The 21,970-nt window shown below is 45.7% G+C and overlaps 1 protein-coding gene across 2 annotated transcripts; it reads left to right on the forward strand.

Annotated features, from left to right (window-relative positions):
* Positions 1-27: 27 nt before the first annotated feature.
* Positions 28-21,677, forward strand: Oasl (2'-5'-oligoadenylate synthetase like). 2 transcript variants are annotated; one of them, XM_045132634.1, is made up of 6 exons: positions 28-225; positions 7,133-7,415; positions 9,520-9,695; positions 13,961-14,202; positions 15,887-16,034; positions 20,165-21,677. In XM_045132634.1, the coding sequence occupies exons 1-6, from the start codon at positions 28-30 to the stop codon at positions 20,663-20,665; spliced, it is 1,548 nt and encodes a 515-aa protein (XP_044988569.1). In that variant the 3' UTR covers positions 20,666-21,677. The 2 variants fall into 2 exon arrangements, with proteins under 2 accessions (XP_044988569.1, XP_004664178.2); XM_004664121.2 differs by lacking the exons at positions 13,961-14,202; positions 20,165-21,677 and having other exon boundaries at positions 15,887-15,997.
* Positions 21,678-21,970: the final 293 nt, after the last annotated feature.

The raw sequence follows: 21,970 nt of genomic DNA on the forward strand, positions 1-21,970 counted from the left end.
AGCCCTCCCGCTGAAAGCTCGGACAGGATGGCACTGGCTCAGGAGCTCTATGCCATTCCAGCTGCCAAGCTGGACTCCTTTGTGGCTCAGTGGTTACAGCCCACCTGGGAATGGAAAGAAGAGGTGTTGGAGGTGGTGCGGACCGTGGAGCAATTCCTGAGGCAGGAGAACTTCCAGGGAGAACGTGGCCTCGACCAGGAGGTGCGGGTGCAGAAGACGGTCAAGGTAAGGCTGAGCCCGCCCGTGCTGCCAGGGAAGGCCAACAGCCAGGTGGAGATGTCCAGTCTCTGCGACTCCTTGCCTGGCCCACACTCCTGCTCTCTCAACACGCCTTAGCTGGCTGCACCCCGCTGTGCAGCTGCCTTGATCCAGTAAGGAAGCTTATAACACACGGCATTTTGGGGGTACAATAGCAACTCCTTCACATTATATCATCTCTAGTTCTTGTGCTTTATGAGATAGGCGTGACGCTTTCCCCACTTTACAGGTGGGCCGAAAGGGATCCATAAGCTTAGGATTTATAATCACCAATTTAAAGCCACCAAATGTAATGCAAGGCCTTTCACTGGATCCTGATGTCTGATCTGTAAAATACAGCTCGAAGAGCTGACATAGTGACCCACTCCTCCAACTCCATAACTTGAGAGGTGAGGGCAAGAGGATTAGGAGTTCAAAGCCATCCTGGACTGAGGAATGAGACCTTGTCTCAAAAAAAAAAAAAAAAAAAAAAAAAAAGACATATGTTTACAGTTTGGGACTGAGTGGGCAAATTTTAATTTGCAGTAAGTTTTGGGTAAAGAAATTGCTGCTCATTTTGTTAAATATAGTAGTTGTTTGTGGTCAGGGGAAAATATTCTCTTCTGAAGGAGACAAAAAGCCAAAGGATTTAGGCCCCAAGTTCCTTGCTGTGTGCAATTTAATATAAAATAGTTGAGATGAAGCAAATGTGACAAGTGTGCTGAGCATGTGAGAATTCATCGTATTATTTTTCATTATGTTTTTTTTTTTTGTCAACAGAATGATTTTATGGTGGGGGCTCAAAGAGGTGCGGTAGCTGGGGTTTGAACTCTGTAGCCTGTGATCCCTCCCTCCAGTTGCCTCATGATCCCCCCACCCCACCACCCCCGCCAGGGTTGGCTAAGATCACAAGTAAACAGAGTCAGAGCTCAAAAGACCCTGGAATAAGACAGCCCCAGCGAATTAATTTAAACATTAAAGAAACTGAAACACATAGCTAAGGTCACAAAGAAAGTTGGTGACAAAATCCAGATGAGAATTAGGACTCTCTGCCCCCAGCCCAGGGCTTTAGCTCTCTAAGGAGAAATTTAGCAATATCAAACCTCTATTTATTTTTTGCAATTGTTCCCAGCACCCAGAGCCATAGGCCATATGGTTCAGAAGTGGAAAACCATAAGTTTTTTTTTCCTTTTTTTAAAAATATTATGTTTAGGGCTGGAGAAATGGCTTAGCAGTTAAGTGCTTGCCTGTGAAGCCTAAGGACCCCAGTTCAAGGCTCGATTCCCCACGACTCATGTTAGCTGGATGCACAAGGGGACGCACGCATCTGGAGTTCGTTTGCAATGGCTGGAGGCCCTGGCGCACCCATTCTCTATCTATCTTCCTCTTTCTCTCTTTGTCTGTCTGTCGTTCTCAAATAAATAAATAAAAATGAAAAAAAATAAATATTTAAAAATATTATGTTTATTTGCAAGCAGAGAGAGATAAAGAGAGACAGAATGAGTGTGCCAGGGTCCAGAGATAACAACTGCTAACAAACTCCAAGTGCATGCACTACTTTATGCATCTGGCTCTACCTGGGTACTGGGGAATTGAACTCAGGTCTCTAGGCATTGCAGGCAAGTCCCTTAACCTCTGAGCCATCTCTCCAGCCCCCAAACCATAAGTTTTTATATCAGGCAGACATAGGTTAGACCCTGGGCTTTTTTTGTTTTGTTTCTCATTTGAGTTTTCGAGGTAGGGTCTACCTCTAGCCCAGCCTGACCTGGAATTCACTATGTAGTCTCAGGTTGGCCTCGAACTCACAGTGATCCTCCGACCTCTGCCTCCCCAGTGCTGGGGTTAAGGGCACAAGCCACCACACCCAGCTGACTCTGGGCTTTCACTCTTGTCAGCTAAGTGACCTTGACGGCACCACCTTATCTCTGAAACCCTTAATCTTCTCATCTGTAATTAGGGCACCGCCATCATCATCTTCAGTTCACCAAGCAATGAGGCAATGTGGCTAAATGATCAGTGCAGGGTAACTTCTCAGAAAACAGAGGTACTATTTTAATTGTTTCTTCCCAACCTGAGGAACCTCTCACTTGGGCAAGACCACTCACCACACTTTCATCCCTGAAAATCTTAAGAAAGACTGGATAAAAGCCGGGCATGGTGGCGCACGCCTTTAAACCCAGCACTTGGGAGGCAGAGGTAGGAGGATCACTGTGAGTTCCAGGCCACCCTGAGACTATATAGTGAATTCCAGGTCAGCCTGGGCAAGAGTGAGACCCTACCTCAAAAAAAAACAAACAAACAAAAAGAAAGAAAGAAAGAAAGAAAGGAAGGAAGGAAGGAAGGAAGGAAGGAAGGAAGGAAGGAAGGAAGGAAGGAAGGAAGGAAAGGAAGGAAGGAAGGAAGAAAGAAAGGAAGAAAGGAAGAAAGAGAGAAAGAGGATAGAATAGGAAACTCTGGAGAGAGGAGGATGCTAAGAACAGAATAAGTATTTTTTATTATGCATTTTATTTATGAGAGAGAGAGAGAATGAATATGGGTGCACCAGAGCCTCTGCAAACAAATTCCAGAAACATGCGCTACCTTGTGCATCTGGCTTATGTAGGTACTGGAAAATCAAACCTGTATTCTTAGGCTCTGAAGGCAAGCACTTTACCTGCTGACCCATCTTTCTAGCCCCAGAAGAAGTTTTTTTAAAAATATTTTATTTAGTCATTTAATTTCTTAACAGAATTAGGATGGATGCACCAGAGCCTCCTGCTGTGGCAAACAAACTTCAGACATACGTGCCACTTTGTGCATCTGGCTTTACATGGGTATTGGGGAATTGAAACTTGGCTGACAGGTTTTGCAAGCAAATGCCTTTAACCACTGAACCTTCTCTCCAGCCAGAGACTAAGTTTTGATAGTAAGAAATGGGAACTACCAAACCTCCAATTGTCCCCTTCTTGGAACCACTAAATGATAGTCATACCCAAAGAGCAACACTGGGGCTGGAGAGATAGTTCAGTGGTTAAGGCACTTGCTTATGAAGCCTAAGAACCCAGGTTCCATTCCCAGGACCCATGCAAACCAGATGCACATTGTGGCACATGCATCTGGAGTTCATTTGCAGTGACTAGAGGCCCTGGTGCTCCCATATTCTCTCTCTCTCTCAAATAAATAATAATAATGAACCAAAGAGCAACACAATTAAGAAAGAATATATTTTATTTAGGATATTTGCCCTCCTTGCTTCCCATTCCTGGAAAACCTCATATGCTGAGCCATCAACTTGAGTGAATGCTTGCCTTCTAATGAACTGAGTTTAAATAGGTTCAAACTAAAACAAGTCATGAAGTCTGTTCTGGATTATTCTTTCTTCAGTGAGGAAGGAAGAAAGAGTAATGTGGACGTGGGCTCCAGAGGGACTGCCTTTTGCCCCCACCCAGGAGCCATCTCCAGGCGTCTCACAGGAGGTAGAAATGCTGAGTCTGAATGTCAGTGGAAAGAGAGTTGAAAGGCAGAGTAAAGGTGGTGGTCACCTCCACCCACTCAGGAGCAGAGCATAGCTTCCAGACCTGGGTCACAGGAGGAGAGAGGAGAAACCACCGGCTCTGGGTGTTCTGACTCAGTCTAACTTCCTGGCTGGCTGGGAGAACATGCAAGCTGGTGAAGCCCCCACTGCCTCAGGATTCTCCTGTGTACACTGGGTGTGGGGGGGAGGCATCAGAAACCCCACCATGATAGCGATTAGAAAAGAGAGCTGCACAGGTGTGGTGGTGCATGCCTTTAATCCCAACACTTGGGAGGCAGTGGTAGGAGGATCGTTGTGAGTTTGAGGCCACCCTGAGACTGCATAGTGAATTCCAGGTCAGCCTGGGCTAGAGCAAGACCCTACCTTAGAGAGAGAGAGAGAGAGAGAGAGAGAGCACTGCATAAGGGGCTTTCCATGGTGATAGTCACCAGGAGTCACCTGTGACAGCAGGATTATAATTCCTACACAGTGACTCCACTTACCAGGAAAAGTATTCATCTGGAGTCTGATCCTTCCCTCTACCTGGTATGCAGTGAGGGTGACAGAAACCAAAAAGGTGGGGGGTTTTGTCTACCGGATGTGCCAGGGCCTGGAGAGCACGTGTAGAGCCACAGACTATCTAAAAAGCCCCTTCAGAACCATCTGGCTCAGTCTCCTACCATTGTAGATGGGGAAACTGATGTCCAGGCAGCTGTAGGGATTGCCTGAGTCAACTAGATGAACAGGAAGAAGAGAAATACATTGCTGACTTCTGGAACTCCAGGCACCACACCAAGCCCTTGGCATGCAGTGTTCTATCTAATTCTCCCAATAATCCAATAACTCACACTCCATTGTTATGCTTATTTTACACATGCTCCAAAGGATCACACAGCTAATAAATCAAAGGCAAGAGTCAAGTTATGGGGTTGCAGCACTCGGGAGGCAGAGGTAAGACAATTGCCATGAGTTCAAGGCCACCCTGAGACTGCATAGTGAATTCCAGGTCAGCCTGAGCTAGAGTGAGACCCTATCTCAAGAAAAACAAAAACAAAAAAGACATCAGAATAAGCCAGGAATGGTGGCCCATGTCTGTAATTCCAGCACAAAAGAGGCTGAGGTAGGATTGCTCAAGGCAGATCTGGGCCTAAATAGTATTAGATCAACTGGAGCTACCTAGGAACACAGACTTTTGGGGTAGGGGAGACATCAGCATTTTGGCTTACAGAGTAGAATCAGTGGTAATGTGGAAAATCAGTCTCCAGAGCTCCACTTATTAAAACTAGGACATGCTCCCTCAGAGCCGGTATGACGAATGAAGACCATGCTAATGGAGTAAGGAAAAGGATTTAGGACTTTGGGTCCTTAAAAAGTGAGTCCTTATGCTCAACTCTAGAATGGTTTGAAATTGTAAAGAAATATGAAAGGGTACGGTTGGGTCAATTATGCAATGTTTCTTTTCAGTGTAAGTCCTTATGGTATTGCCCGCTAGATATGCTGATCTTTGGTAGAAATTTCTCATAGTGTGTATTCAAGAAGTGCCTGAAATTGATTTGAGTTGATTTTTAAGTCCATGTAATAATAAATGGCATGTGTTTTCTGTGGTTAAAAAAAAAAAAAGATCAGGGCTGGAGAGATGGCTTAGCAGTCCAGGTGCTTGCCTGCAAAGCCTAAGGACCCAGGTTCAGTTCCTCAGCACCTATGTAAACCAGATGCACAAGGTGGCACATGTGTCTGGAGTTTGTTTGCAGTGACTACAGGCCCTGGTGCACCCGTTCTTCCTCTTTCCATTTGCCTTTTTCTCTCGCCTCCCTCTCTCAAATAAGTAAATAAATATAAATAAAATAAAACTTACCAAAATAGAGTCAATATCAAGGCTGGACATATAACTTAAGGGCTAATGGGCTAAGTCCTTGCCTAACATGTTTAAGACACTGGGGTTGATCAATGACACTGCAAAAAAATTAAACATCAAATAGCTGGGCATGGTGGTGCACGCCTTTAATCCCAGCACTCAGGAGAGAGAGGTAGGAGGATCACCATGAGTTCAAGGCCACCCTGAGACTTCATAGTGAATTCCAGGTCAGTCTGGGCTAGAGCGAAACCCTGCCTCAAAATAAACAAATAAATTAATTAATTAAATATTAAATGTCAAGGTCAGAGTCAGACAGTCCATCCCAGAGCCCCACCAGGCAAACCTATTCCCTGATCTTAGTTCAGTGACATTGTTCACACCTTCCAGTGTCTTCAAACACTGCACAGTAAACACTAGTATGTGTTGAGTGTCCCTTATTAGAAATGTTCAGGTCCACAGGAGTTTCATGCTTGGAACTTTTGTTTGCAGACTCTGGACTACTTACATATGCATATACTTACATACTTACATATGCATATTCTTACATATTTACATACTTACAGATGCATATATTTACATATTTACATATGCATATACTTACCTACTTAACACATGCATATACTTCCATACTTACATATGCACATACTTACAAACTTAACACATGCATAGGCTTACATACTTAACACATGCATAGACTTACATACTTAACACATGCATATACTAACATACTTACATATGCATATACTTACATACTTACATATGCATATACTTTCGTACTTAACATATGCATATTCTTACTTATGTATATACTGACATGCACATATTCTTACATATGCATATACTTACATGTATATATTCTTACATATGCATATTCTTACTTATGCATATATTTACATATGCTTACATGTACTCCTTTGGGATGGAACCCAAATCTACTCATGAAATTCATTTATGTTTCAACACAGCCTGAGGGTAACTTTACACAATATTTTTAGTGTGCCTGTGTTTTGACTGTAACCTGTCAGGTAAGGTCAGGTGTGAACTTTTCCTCTTATGGCATCAGGTCAGCAGTCACAAAGTCTTGGATTCTGGAGCGTTTGAGATCTGGGATTTTCAGAGTAAGGATGTTCACTTGTATTCCTTTGGAGTGGGCACTCCTCAGGGTTGTACAAGACTGAGTCTCAGGAGACATGCAGTGGGGTAGCTGAGCACAGGAAGGGGTGTGTCAGGACGTGTCTATAATCCCACGCCTCAGGAGGGTGGGGCAGGAGGATCTGAGTTAAGGCCAGTGTGAGCTACACAGCAAGTTCTAGGCCAGCTCTGAGTTACATAGGGAGATCCTAGTTAGGAGAGAGAGAGAGACCTGAGTTCACTGGATTACAATTCATCCATTAAACCTCTATCTCCCCACCCATGAAGTGGGATACCAGCATTTCCCACCATCCTTCGGGGGCAGTAGGCATGAATGGGGTCTTTTGCACAGGAACCCCAAGGTTGCCTGGCACACAGCAGAGGTCCTCGGGCTGACGGGTCTCTGCCTTCTGCAGGTGGGCTCCTTTGGGAATGGCACAGTGCTCAGGAGTACTGCGGACCTGGAGCTGGTGGTGTTCCTGAGCTGTTTCCACAGCTTTCAGGAAGAGGCCAAGTACCACCACGCTGCTCTGAGCCTGATGTGGAGAAAGGTGTGCTACAGCCAGGACCTGCTGGCCCTCGGGCTCAGGGACCTGAGAATGACTCAAGGAGTCCCCGGTGCTCTCGTCTTCACCATCCACACCAGGGACACCGGGGAGCCCATGCAAGTCACCGTCGTGCCTGCCTATCAAGCCCTGGGTAAGGGGAACAAGAAGCCTGAAGTCGCACCTGCCCTCCCCCAGGAGACGCTTCTTCCCTGGAGGACAAGTGCAGACCCCGGCCTTCAGCCGCCCTACCCACCTCCTATGTTGGGATTGAGCTGCGTGAGGAGCCCAGACTGGCCCCAACCACCTGGTCAGGAAACAGAAACTTCTCAAAGGAGCACCCAGAGAAACAGATGACAAACGGTGGTCAGTGCTCAGAGAGAAAGAATGGGCTGCCCTGAGTAACCACAGGATGAATGGTCAGCAAGGGACTTTCTGTAGGAGGGATAGTCTGTAAAATCCCAGGCTCAACAAGGAGAAAGTGTGAGAATAGAAAGTGTGAGGGCTTCTGACAAGGCGGCACTCACTATGTCTTCATGTGGCTTGTCCCCAGAAGCAGCCCTGTGACAAGAATGTGGGGACAAAAAGTGTAACAGGGAGATGATTTGACCCTGGGAGGGAAAACAGAAAATTAAGCGGAAAAGGAATGAAATATATATATGTATATATATATATATATGGCACTACTGAGCAAGTTGTCTGTGAGAAACTGGTTTCATGCCCCTCATAACTAATTAATAACACAGAGTGGGTTCCTTATTATCTCATTACACAAGTGCCTATCCAGCTTCCCCTCAGCCATTAGCCCAGGGCTGCCTCATAGAACATTAAGTCCTTGACACTGCAGCTCTTTGACACTTACTGTGGAGAATCCTAAGTGTTTGACATTAACTTCATCTAACAAGGCCAGTGACGCAGGTTTTCTAAAAAGGAGTTTCTTGGGCTGGAGAGGTGGCTCAGTGGTTGAGGGTGCTTGCTTGAGAGCCTGACTGCCTGGATTCTATTCCCCAGAGCCCAAGTGAGGCCAGATACACAAGGTGGTGCATGCATCTGGAGTTCCTTTGCCGGAGCAGGAGGCCCTAGTATATTCTTTCTCTCTATATATCTCTCTCCCTCTCTTTTTCTCTCTGCCTCTCCCCCTCAAATAAATAAAAAATATTAAAAATAAAAAAACTTAAAAACTGGGCGTGGTGGTGCACACCTTTAATCCCAGCCCTTGGTAGGCAGAGGTAGGAGGATCACTATGAGTTCGAGGCCACCCTGAGACTACGTAGTGAATTCTAGGTCAGCCTGAGCAAAAAACCTAAACATATTTTATATCCTGTGCCACCTACCAATTGTAGTGGCTTGGTGGCATTGCTCCATGGAGAACATATGAGAGATGAGACCTGGTCTTGGCAGGAAAGAAAAGTATACATGTCGTGAAACTGCTTCTCTTCTATGAATACTGACCCATTCCCATGAGTCATCCAGAAAGATCTCACAAACAGACATTAAGAAAATGCCAGGCATGGTGGCACATGCCTTTAATCCCAGCACTTGGGAGGCAGAGGTAGGAGGGATCACCGTGAGCTCGAGGCCTCCCTGAGACTACATAGTGAGTTCCAGGTCAGCCTGGACCAGATTGAGACTCTACCTCGAAAAATGAAAAAGAAAAAAGAAAAAGAAAATCTAGGAGGGCTGGAGAGATGGCTTAGCGTTTAAGGTGCTTGCCTGCAAAGCCAAAGGACTCAGGTTGAACTCCCCAGGACCCACGTGAAATAGATGCACAAGGTAATGCATTTGTCTGGAGTTTGTTTGCAGTGGCTGAAAGCCCTGGCGTGCCCCTTCTCTTTCCCCATCTCTCTCTTTCTCTCTCTCTTCCTTCTTTCGCTCTCCCTCAAAAAAAAAGAAAAATATATATATATTTGTTTGTTTTGTTGGTTTTTCAAGGTAGGCTCTCACTCTAGCCCAGGCTGACCTGGAATTCACTCTGTATTCTTAGGATAGCCTCGAACTCACAGCCATCCTCCTACTTCTGCCTCCCAAGTGCTGGGATTAAAGGCATGTGCCACCATGCCTGGCTGATAAATAATTAAAAAAAAAAAAAAAGAAAAGAAATTTAGTATTGAGGACATCCAAAGAGGGCCTGAGGCATGGAGAGCTCCATGCTGGCCCTCCAGCCTAAGAATCTCACATACGGACAATCACAGCCTTGAGGTCTCAACCCTCTATGAGGGTTCCTAAGTCCTCCATCTCTGTTTTCACTTCCTATCCAGGACCTTCAGTTCCCAACCCTCAGTCACTCCCTGAGGTCTATGTAAATCTGATCAAAGCCAACGGCTACCCTGGCCATTTTTCTCCATCCTTTGGAGAGCTGCGGAGAAACTTCGTGAGACACCGACCAACTAAGCTGAAGAGTTTCTTGCGGTTGGTCAAGCATTGGTACCAACAGGTAAGGGGCCCGCTGCCAGGAAGAAGACAGAGGAGGCTGAAGAGGAAAGGCAGAGACAGATATCAATCCAGGGCAACTGAACCAAGAGGACATGGGAACAGGAGAAAGGGGGAAAGAATGCCACCCATTTAAGCCACCAAGTGGAGCATTTAATGAAGAAGATGGGGGAGGAGACCAAACAGAGAAACAGGAAAGAGAAAAACCAGATAATGGCCAAGCATGGTGGGGCACACCTTTAATCCCAGCACTCAGGAGGCAGAGGTGTGAGTTCAAGGCCAGCCTGAGACTACACAGTGAATTTCAGGTCAGCCTGGGCTAGAGCGAGACCCTACCTTAAAAAGACAAAGACCAAAAAAAAAAAAAAAAAAAAAAAAAATCAAAACAGGTGCTGTAGAGTATTTTGATAATCAAATGTTTGTAATGTTGCACTTACTGTCTCCTTTGGCTCATGTCAGGTTCATTGTGTGCGCTAGACAGGAATCCCAGCAAGTTCAATACTAACAAGAGGAAAGAGTCCTTTAATATTAATACTAACACTAACATGGGCTGGAGAGATGGCTTAGTGGTTAAGGTGCTTGCCTGTGAAGCCTAAGGACCCAGGTTTGATTCTCTAGGTCCCATGTAAGCCAGATGCACATGGTGGCACATATGTCTGGAGTCCATTTGCAAGGCTAGAGGCCCTGGTGTGCCCATTCTCTCTCTCTGTCTTTCTCTTTCTTCCTCGCTGTCTCTAGTAAATTAAAAAAAATATTTTAAAAATATTAATACTAACAAGAGGAAAGAGCCCTTTAATATCTGTGTAGAACCAAGTAGAGACATCTAAGCTAAGAATAAGAAGGAAAGAATCAGAAATAAACACATACAAAAAAAATGTTTTTTCTTATAAAAACAATAATAATAAAAGTGTTCAAAGAGAAGGCCGGGCGTGGGGTGGTACATACGTGTAACCCCAGCATTTGGGAGGCTATATAACAGGAGGATCAGCCTGGAACAGATAGTGAATTCCAGGCCACCTGAGCTACACAAACACATGTGAACACACACACAGAGGCAGGGGGTGATTTGAGACTGAGTAACAGTTTTTAAAAGATATTTAAGAGATAAAATTCACAAATGTCTTGGCTACAGTGAGACCCTACCTTGAAAAACCAAAAAAGAAAAGAAAAATAATCACAGATGCTAGCCGGGCATGGTGGTGCATGCCTTTAATCCCATCATTCTGGGGACAGAGGTAGAAGGGCGTGTTATGAGTTCAAGGCCAGCCTGAGCCTGAGACTACAAAGTGAGTTGCAGGTCAGCTTGGGCTAGAGTGAGACCCTACCTTGGACCAAAAAAAAAAAGAAAAAGAAAAGAAAATCACAAATGAATCAATGCTAGTACAAGGGACTGAGGATGTATCTAGTTGGTAAAGTGCTTGCCAAGCATGCAAGAAGCCCTGGGTTTGATTTCTGGCACCTCATAAACGTGGGAGACAAGAAGATCAGGAGTTCAAGATAATCTTCAGTAACATAGTGAGTGTAAGGCCAGTCTGGACTACACGAGACTGTCTTAAATTAAAAATAGTGGGCAGGGGGGGGGGGATGTCCACTGGATAGATGGCTTAACAGTTATGACATTTGTCTGCAAAGCCTAACAACCCAAGTGTGATTCCCCAGTTACACACATAAAGCCAAGCTACACAAAGTGGCTCATGCATCTGGTATGTTTACAGGAGTTGGAGGGCTTGGTGTGCCCAGTCTCTCTATCTGTCTCTCCTCTCTTCCCTGCCTATGTTTGCAAATAAATAAATAGAAATATGTTTTCAAAAAAAGAATGGGGAGCCAGGCGTGGTGGCGCACGCCTTTAATCCCAGCACTCGGGAGACAGAGGTAGGAGAATCTCTGTGAGCTCGAGGCTACCCTGAAACTATGTAGTGAATTCCAGGTCAGCCTGAGCTAGAGTGAGAGCCTACCTTGAAAAAAAAATGGGGCTGGCTCAGTGGGTCAACTGCTATGCACAGTGAGAATGTGAATTCGGGTCCACAACACCCCTAGTAAATGCCAGGGATGGTGGTGGCATGTGTTTGTAATTTCAGAACTGAGAAGACAGAGACAGGCAGATGCCTGGAGCTTGTGTAGCCTCTCATTGAGCTCTAGGTTGTGTGATCTTGTCTCAAAAATATTAGGAGGCCTGATGTGCTGATGCATGCCCTTAATCCCAGGACTAGGATGGCACAGGTGGGAGAATCGCTGTGAGTTCAAGGCCACCCTGAGACCACATAGGGAGTTCCAGGTCAGCCTGGGCTAGAGTGAGATCCTACCTCAGGGGAAAAAAAAAAAAAAAAGGAGGATAGAGGAAGACATGCACATTGACCTCTGATCTCCACATGCACACGTGTCCATCCGTCCACATGCATACCAACACAGCTACACACATGCACCACAGAAAATAACCCTTGTCATGTGCTTGTGCATTCTGTTTCTCTTCCTCATGGTGACATGTGATGCCCACAGAACAGTATGCCAACTTCACCTGGATAGCTAGTTCTCATTTTTGTTTAAGTCTCCAACCTTAGGACAAAAATCTGACCAAATATTCTTTTTTTTTCCTTAAAGATTTTTTTATTAACATTTCCATGATTGTAAACAATATCCCATGGTAATGCCCCCCCCACTTTCCCCTTTGAAACTCCACTCTCCATTATATCCCCTCCCCCTCTCAATGAGTCTCTCTTTTACTTTGATGTCATCATCTTTTTCTCCTCTTATGATGGTCTTGTGTAGGTAGTGTCAGGCACTGTGAGGTCATGGATATCCAGGCCATTTTGTGTCTGGAGGAGCATGTTGTAAGGAGTCCTACCCTTCCTTTGGCTCTTACATTCTTTCTACCATTTCTTCTGTAATAAGCCCTGAGCTTTGGAAGGTGTGATAGAGATATTTCAGAGCTGAGTACTCCTCTGTCACTTTTTCTCAGCACCATGGTACCTCTGAGTCATCCCAAGGTCACTGCCATCTGAAAAGAGAAGCTTCTCTACCAAAAGTGAGAGTATCATTAATATATGGGTATGAACATTAAAAGAAATGCTTGCTGAGCAGTTTGATGAGCATAGTATATACATTTAGCCAGACAGCAGCAGATGTTACATCCCTAGGTCTCATGACTACCCCTGTTGTAGGTTTTCAGTATCAGGGATGTATTCCCTCCCATGAATCAGGCCTCCAGTCACATTAGAGGGCAGTTGGTTTCCCCCATAACAGATGAGCCACTATTGCACCTATTGGCTCATTTGGCCTGGCTTTTTTTTTTTTTTTTTTTTAAAGTAGGGTCTCGCTCAAGTCCAGGCTGTCCTGGAATTTACTATTGCAGTTTCAGGGTTGCCTTAAACTCCTACCTCTGCCAAGTGCTGAGATTAAAGGGGTGCGCCGCGACGCCCAGCTTACTTACATCTTAATGATTACAAGCCTCCTGCTTCTAATGTATCATCTAAGATTTTTGTTGTTGTTGTTTTTTGTTTTGTTTTGTTTTGATTTTTCAAGGTAGGGTCTCACTCTAGCTCAGGCTGACCTGGAATTCACTATGTAGTCTCAGAGTAGTCTTGAACTCATAGTGATCCACCTACCTCTGCCTCCTGAGTGCTGGGATTAAAGGCATGCACCACCAAGCCCAGCTTCTCAACTAAGTTTTAAGAAGTTAAAATTGGGCTGGAGAGATGGCTTAGTGGTTAAGAAGTTTGCCTGCAAAGCCAAAGGATCCTGGTTCGACTCTCCAGGACCCATCTAAGCCAGATGCACAAGGGGGCGCATGTGTCTGGAGTTCATTTGCAATGGCTGGAGGCCCTGGTGTGCCCATTCTGTTTCTCTCTCAGTCTCTCTTTTTGCCTCTTTCTCTCAAAATAAGCAAATAAAATATATTTTTAAAAAAAGAAGTTAGCATTTCAGGGGGAGGGAGGGAATTACCATGAGATATTGTTTACAATTATGGAAGTTGTCAATAAAAAATAAATTTAAAAATTAGAAAAAGCCAAAAGGGAAAATTAAAAAAAAATCTCACTAGCATTTAAGAAAATAAAGGGAATTGCCCTTAGTTTGAATTGAACATGATTTGAAATGCCTTGGACTATCCCTTGGGGAAACCAAGGCCCAAAGAGGGAAAGGTCTCGGCCAAGAACACACAGCCAACGCACAGAAGAAACAGGACTAGAATACGAATTTTCCAGATTTGGGCCCATTTTTGCCATTCTTACTCCTAATCTCAGGGTCTCTGCTTCTTCCCATTTCTTTCAACAGTATGTGAAAGCCAAGTGTCCCAGGGCCAATCTGCCTCCCTTCTATGCCCTTGAGCTATTGACCATCTATGCCTGGGAAGTGGGCACCTGGGAGGATACAAACTTTAGGTTGGATGAAGGCCTTACCACTGTGATGGAATTACTCCAGGAGTATGAACTCATCTGCATCTACTGGACCACGTTCTACACCTTACAGAATCCAGTCATTGAGGCCTTTGTCAGAAAACAGCTCAAAAAAGAAAGGTACTGGGTTATCAAGTCTCATAGGAAGGGAAAGGAAGAAAGAGAAAGAAAGAAAGAAGAAAGAAAGAAAGAAAGAAAGAAAGAAAGAAAGAAAGAAAAGAAAGAAGGAAGGAAGGAAGGAAAGAAAGGATGGAGAGATAGCTTACTGGTTAAGGTGTTTGCCTGCAAAGCCAAAGGATCCTGGTTTGATTCTCCAGGACCCACATAAGTCAGATGCACAAGGGGGTGCATACATCTGGGGTTCCTTTTCAGTGGCTGGAGGCCCTGGCACACCCATTCTCTCTATCTCTCTCTCTTTACCTCTTTCTCACTCAAATAAATAAATATATATATCTTAAAAAGAAAGAAAGAAAGAGGGAGGGAGGAAAGAAAGGAAGAAAGAAAGGGATGAAGGCAAGGCTGTCTCAAGGGGACACATGTCTTGAGTTGAAAGCTTATCAGATTCCCCAGGGGCCTTATGGAACATGAGGCTTTTTCTTGTGCCCAGAGCCATCTCTCCCCTTCTTGATCAATGCTTTTGAGAGCAAGCATGAGCTATCATGAAGACATGATGGCCAAAGACTTGCTGAGCGTATACAAGGCCCTGGGTTTGACTCCTCAGCATGGGTGTACGTGTGGAGGGTGGGGGCAGGGGAGAGTCCTTATTCTCACGGGGGCATATTGGCGCACTCCAATAATCCCGGTACTGGGGAAGTAGAGGCAGGAAAATTGTACAGCTTGGGAAATACAGTGAGAGTCTAGGGCTGGAGAGTTGGCTTAGTGGTTAAGGCACTTGCCTGTGAAGCCTAAGGACCCAGGTTTGATTCTCTAGGTCCGTCATAAGCCAGATGCACATGGTGGTGCATGCCTCTGGAGTTCGTTTGCAGTGGCTAGAGGCCCTGGCATTCTCATTATCACTTTATCTCTATCTCTCTCTCTCTCTCTCTCTCTCTCTCTCTCTGTCCTCTCTGTCTCTAATAAATAAATCAGAAAATAAAAAAACAAAGAGGGAAGGAATGGGAAGACTATTGGAGACCTATGTTTAAATGTTAGTTCTGAGATGTTCTTACTGACGAGAACTATAGCAAGGGTAAACTGATCTGTGAGTCCAGCATTTGGGAGGTTGAGGCGGGAGGATTGCCAAGGGGTGTAAGCCAGCCTGTACTAGATAGCAAGGCCTTGTCTTGGTGGGAAGGAAGTACTGTAGTACCTTCAGTGCAGGGCTTCCCTGAGGGTCACAGATAATTCATGACAAGGGTTCACTGCATCTAGTGTATGGAAGATGCTGTGTTAATGCTGGTGGTTGTAGCAAAAGCCATCAGTGCTTCACATGTATGCCCTTGGCCTTGACCATCCTAGGGAAGGCTGAATCAAGTTTTACTAACCAGCTCCCCTTGCCTGTCTCTGTCTTTTAAAAAAAAAAAAATTCTTATTTATTTATTTGAGAAAGAGAAATAGGCAGCGAGCCACTGCTCTTGGTCTCCAGGGATGTTTCCCAGCTCTCCTTCACGGCCCTGGGCTCTCCTTCACTGAGGGTCCTGGGCTGTCCTTCCTTGATGACCCTGGTCTCTCATTCACTGACTGCTCCAGACTCTGGCCATACAAATGCCCAGTGGCTGTAATGGATGGTGGCTGAGAGGCACCTTTCTGAATTACAGCCCACAAGCCAGAAGGAGCCTGGGCACCCTGTCTCTCTGTGTTGCAGGCCCATCATCCTGGACCCGACAGACCCCACCCACAATGTGGCAGAAGGGTACAGATGGGATATAGTTGCTCAGAGGGCTACCCAGTGCCTGAAACAGGACTGTTGTTATGACAAGAGGGACACCCCTGTCCCCAGCTGGACTGTGAAGGTAATGGCTCTTCCCAGGACTGTTAGAACAGTATGATGCCTAGTGTTGACTCTTCCGGTTCTACTGTAATGGGGAACAGAACGTTAGAGACAGGCAGTTTGAGGCCCTGCTCCACCACCAACCAGCTCTGTAAATGATATAGCCTTGCTTTTCTTTTCTTTTCTTTTTTTTTACTTTGCAAGAGACAGTATGGGAACAAATTTCCATGTGCCACTTTATGCATATGGCTTTATGTGGGTACCTGGGGAATCAAATCTGCTGGTCAGTTTTTCAAGCAAGTGCCTTTAACAACTGAGACATCTTCCCAGCCCAATTCTTTGGTTTTCTGAGTTGTGTGTTTTCTCCTTTATCCTATAGCCTACTGGAAACTCAGTTCTATGAACCTGAACTTTTCATTTATTTATTTATTGGTTTTTTGAGGTAGGGTCTTGCTCTAGCCCAGGCTGACCTGGAAATCACTACATAGTCTCAGGTTGGCCTTGAACTCACAGTGATCCTCCTACCTCAGGCACCCAAGTACTGGGACTAAAGGCATGCGCCACCATCCCCAGCTCACTTGAACACTCTTTGCATGAGCAAAGCCCGGCTAAGTTAACTCAGTGAGCTATGAGGTGCCAGTACTGGGCTTGATAGGGGAGGGGGAAGCACAAAGGTACAGGAATAAGACATGGAGAGTTGGAGAGATGACTCAGTAGTTAGATTCTCTTGCTTGCAAAGCCAGATGGCTCAAGCTTGGTTCCCCAGTGCCCATGTAAAGCCAGATGCCCAAGGTGGTGCATGTGTGTGGAGCTTGTTTGCAGTGGCAAGAGACCTCACCACTCCCATTCTTTCTCTCTTTATCTGCCTCTCTCTCCCTCTCAAATAAATTTAAAAAATACATTTTTTTTTGAAAGAAAGAAATAGGATCTGGCCCCTGTTTTCAAGAAACCCACTCTACACTGTTAGGAAACAAATTCATAAAAAAAAGTTTGCACAAGGGCTGGAGAGATGGCTTAGTGTTAAGGCACTTGCCTTTGAAGCCTAAGGACCCAGGTTCGATTCTCTAGGTCCCACATAAGCCAGACGCACATGGTGGCGCATGCGTCTGGAGTTCGTTTGCAGTGCCTAGAGACCCTGGGCCCATTGTCACTCTCTCTTTCTCTCTCTGTCCCTCTCTGTGTCTCTAATTAATAAATAAATCAGAAAAAAGTACTGCATAAAACTGATAAACATGTGGCCAGAAAAGATGAGATCTCAGAACATCACAAACCCCAAGAAAGAGCATGTGACACCAAACCTATGACATGGGCAGAAGTGGAAATGATCTGATGTGATGTGTTCATTTTGCTCTTGACGATGTGCAAAGAATTGTCTAGTGACTCTCAGATATCTTGTGTGTACGTGTGTGTGTGTGTGTGTGTGTGTGTGTGTGTGTGTAGGCCACAGAACAACATCGGGTGTTGTTCCTCAGGTACCATCCACCTTTTCAAGACAGGGTATCTCTGTGACCTGGAACTCACCTAATTTTGCAAGACTGGATAGCTAGCAAACCCCAGGGATCCACCTGTCTCTGCCTCCTCAGTACTGAGATTCTAAGCATGAGTCACTATGTCTGGCTTTAAAAAATATATATACTTATTTATCTGAGAGTGAGCAAGTGAGAGAGAGAGAAATGGGTACACCAGCCTGTAGCCACTGTTAACGAACTCCAGATGCATGTGTCACCTTGTGTATCTGGCTTACGTGGGTCCTGGGGAATCAAACTTGGGTTCTTAGGCTTCAGAGGCAAGTGCCTTAACCTCTAAGCCATCTCTCCAGCCCAGGCTTTTTTTTTTTTTTCTTTTTCTTTCTTTTTTTTGGGGTTTTTTTTTTTTTTTTTTTTTTTTTGGTTTTTTGAGGTAGGGTCTCACTCTGGTCCAGGCTGACCTGGAATTAACTCTGTAGTCTCAGGGTGGCCTTGAACTCATGGCGATCCTCCTACCTCTGCCTCCCGAGTGCTGGGATTAAAGGCGTGCGCCACCACGCCCGGCTTCTTTTTTTTTTTTTTTACCATGGGCTCTGGGGCTTAGATTTGGGTCCTCATACTTGAAAGGCAAGCACTTTGCTGACTGAGGTATCTCCTCAGCCCTTCAGTTGCTCCTCATGGGAAATTCTATAAAGAGGAAGGTTGAACATTGTAATTATCTGCATTATTATTACTATTACTACTATTGCTGTCATTTTACAGATGAGGAAACTGAGGTTCAGGGAGGTTAAGTCATTAAATCAAAGTCACACTGATAATAGGTAACAAAGCCAGAATTCATAGCCAGGGCTTTAGGGGATAGTAAAGACAGAATAAATGTTATCTAGAGTTGCCAGGCAAGATTCCCAGCAGGCACTTCAGGCTTAAGGTGAGCCCAAAAGGTCAGGGAAGGATGTAGATGCTCAGAACACAGGACGCTCCAGATCCAGGGGGAGGGCTGGGAAAGGACTGAGAAGAAGAGGTGAGGGCTGGCAAGGGGACTCAGCGGGTAAAGTGTTTCCTGTGTAAACATGAGGACATGTGTTTGTATGCCCAACATCCATGTAAAATGCCAAGCATGGCAGTACATGCCTGTAATCCCAGCATGGAGGAGACAGAGATGGGATGATTTCGGAGCTTACTGGCTAGTCTAGCTGAATCAGTGAGCTCTGGATTCAGCAAGAGGCCCTGTCTCAATAAGGTGGAGAGTGACTGAGGATGATACCCAGGGTCGACCTCAGGCCTTCACATACACATTACCTACCTATATACACACTCTCAAAAAAAAAAAAAAAAAAAAAAAAAAAGGAAAGGAAAGGAAGGAAAACCCAGGGGCTGGGAAGATGGCTTAGCAGTTAAAGGCTCTTGCTTGCAAAACCTGCTGACCTGTGGTTCACTTCTCAACCCACCCATGTTTGCAGCAGCAAGAGACTCTGGTCAGCCCAAACACATGTATGAATGCATGTGTGCATGCAAATAAATAAACATAAATTCAAACTAAAGGCCAGGCATTGTGACCCTGCCTTTAATCCCATCACGCAGTAGACTGAAGTAAGGGACCTCCATGAGTTTGAAGCCAACCTGGTCTACAAAGTGAGTTCCAGGTCATCTTGGCCTAGAGTAAGTCCTTGCCTCAAAATAAAATTAAAAATTAACAATAGGAGGCTGGAGAGATGGCTTAGCGGTTAAGGCATTTGCCTGCAAAGCCAAAGAACGTCGGTTTGATTCCCCAGGACCCACATAAGGCAGATGCAGAAGGTGGTGCATACGTCTGGAGTCCATTTGTAGTGGCTGGAGGCCCTGGCACACCCATTCTCTCTTTCTCTGCCTCTTTCCCTCTCTCACTGTCTCAAATTAATAAATACATAAAAATTTTGGGCTGGAGAGATGGCTTAGCGGTTAAGTGCTTGCCTGTGAAGCCTAAGGACCCCGGTTCGAGGCTCGGTTCCCCAGGTCCCACATTAGCCAGATGCACAAGGGGGCGCACGCGTCTGGAGTTCGTTTGCAGAGGCTGGAAGCCCTGGCGCGCCCATTCTCTCTCTCTCCCTCTATCTGTCTTTCTCTCTGTGTCTGATGCTCTCAAATAAATAAATAAATAAATAAAAAATTTTTAAAAATAAAAAAAAATTTTAATTTTTTTTTTTAAAAGCCACATAAGCCAGACACCCAGTGACACAAGCACACAAGCCTGCACATGCACGCAAGGGGACGCACATGTCTGAAGTTTGATTTCAGTGGCTGGAGGCCTTGGCATATCAATTCTCTTTCTTACTCTCACTCTCACATTAAAAAAAAAAGAAGAAAAATCCATTGCGCCCCTTACTCTTACTTACATTGTAAATGACATCCAAAGAATATTTAACCCCACTTGGTCACAGACCACCTTATCTGTAAAACAGAAGACCTGGGGAACCACCCTGTGGTGAGAAGAAAATACATTCAGGGTTCAGAGGGTGCTCAGCATAGAGCCTGCAAAGTGGTTGACTCTGCTAAACATTTGCTGCTCTAATTGTGGAGGGTGGTAATGATAATGAAGAGGAAATCCTTTTTTTTTTTTTTTCAAAGATGAGGTTGGGGAAGAGAACTTGGGCACATCCCACAGAGAAGTGTGAGCTTCACCTTAACCTCTCCTCCCTCCCCCTTGCAGAGAGCCCGAGATATTCAGGTGACGGTGGAGCAGTGGGGTCACTCCGACTTGACCTTCTGGGTGAACCCTTATGACTCCATAAAGAAGGTCAAGCAGAGAATCCAACGGAGCCGGGCCTTCTGGGGCCTGCAGCGCCTGTCCTTCCAGGAGCCCGGAGCTGAGCGGCAGCTTCTCAGCAGCCAGTGCTCTCTGGCCTCTTACGGGATCTTCTCGGACACCCACATCTACCTGTTGGACACCATCTCCCCCGAGATCCAGGTCTTCGTGAAGAATCCAGATGGAGGAAGTGACGCCTATGCCGTCCACCCCAGTGACTTCATCCTAAACCTGAAGCAGCAGGTGGAAGAGAGGCATGGGCTGCACAGCAAGCAACAGCAGTTACAGTTCCGGGGCCAGGTCCTGCACGACTTGTGGGATTTCTCATTCTACGGCATCCAAGACAGCGTCACCCTCGTCCTGTCCAAGAAGAGGGAGGGCAAGGCTCCATTTGCACCCAGATAGTTCCTCTGGAAACTTCTCCGTACTTGTGTAATCTGTCTCACGCCAATGTCAGTCTATCCATCAGCCCCAGTTCTCTACTGGGCCCCATGTCTTCCCAGTACCTTGCTGGTAGAGGACTGGGAGAAATATGAGAATGAATACATACAGGACAATGGCCACACCCTGTGTGACAAGAGAATTCTGACCCATGACCTCCTGAAGCCACTGTGTAGGAGGCCAAACCGTCCCTTTGCAGCACTCAACCCAAATCTCTCAGGAAGTGCTAGAGGGCTGGCTCAGAGGAAGCCAGATGATCTCCCCAAACAGCCACATAGACATCCAGCCCTGCTTCTCTCATCCACCTTCCCCACGCCAACAACCTCGGTCAAGGCATACCTGAAACTTTCCCATTTTCTTCTAGGCCTTTCTAGTCCCCTGCCTACCTCTGGCCATCTGTCAAAGGCAAGGGGTAGAGCCTGGTTGCTTTGCAAGTTGAGGAAAAAATCTGCCTGTGTTAATTCTCATTTGGATAGTCTTTGTTCATTTTCCACAGTTACCGATGCCACCCTAATGGTTAATTACTTAGTCATTTTAGTCTCTCAACTCAGGATTGAGGATGGTAGGGAAAAAGAGATGAAAAGAGGCAAAGAGATGGGAGACCGAAGATGAGCCAGTGTAAATCTTGGGTCTCAGGGGATGGCTCTGTGGTTAGCAGTGTTTGGGGTGGAAGCCTGAGTATCTGAGTTCAGATCTCAGAACCCACGTAAAGCCAGATGCAGTAACACAAGCATCTGTAGTCCTACTGTGCCTAAGATGAGATGAGAGGCAGAGACAGGAGCATCGCCCAGAACCTGCAAGTCAGCTAGCCTGGTGCATGCAGCAGTGAACCAGAGACCCTACCTCAAGCAAGGTGAATGGAGAGGCCCAACACAAGAGACAGTCCTCTGACACAGTGGCCATGGTATTCATGACCTCGCAGTGGCTGATGCTGCTACACAAGACCTGCATGATAGGAGGGGGAAATGATGACAGCAAAACAGAAGAGAGAATAGTTAGAAAGTACAAGTGATTCATGGGAGGTGGGGGTTGGGAAGAGAAAAGAAGGGAATTATGATCATAGTGTATTATCTATATGGTGGAGGTTGTCAATAAAAACTTAAAATGCGGGCTGGAGAGATGGCTTAGCGGTTAAGTGCTCGCCTGTGAAGCCTAAGGACCCCGGTTCGAGGCTCGGTTGCCCAGGTCCCACGTTAGCCAGATGCACAAGGGGGCGCACGCGTCTGGAGTTCGTTTGCAGAGGCTGGAAGCCCTGGCACGCCCATTCTC

The sequence above is a fragment of the Jaculus jaculus genome, chromosome 13, assembly GCF_020740685.1.
Source record: "Jaculus jaculus isolate mJacJac1 chromosome 13, mJacJac1.mat.Y.cur, whole genome shotgun sequence".
Taxonomy (NCBI): Eukaryota; Metazoa; Chordata; class Mammalia; order Rodentia; family Dipodidae; genus Jaculus; species Jaculus jaculus.

Coding starts and splice junctions, on each gene's coding strand:
- Oasl (XM_045132634.1), top strand. CDS start 28: ATGGCACTGGCTCAGGAGCTCTATGCCATTCCAGCTGCCAAGCTGGAC. Junction 9,696..13,960: donor TCAAGCATTGGTACCAACAG/GTAAGGGGCCCG, acceptor TTCTTTCAACAG/TATGTGAAAGCCAAGTGTCC. Junction 16,035..20,164: donor TCCCCAGCTGGACTGTGAAG/GTAATGGCTCTT, acceptor TCCCCCTTGCAG/AGAGCCCGAGATATTCAGGT.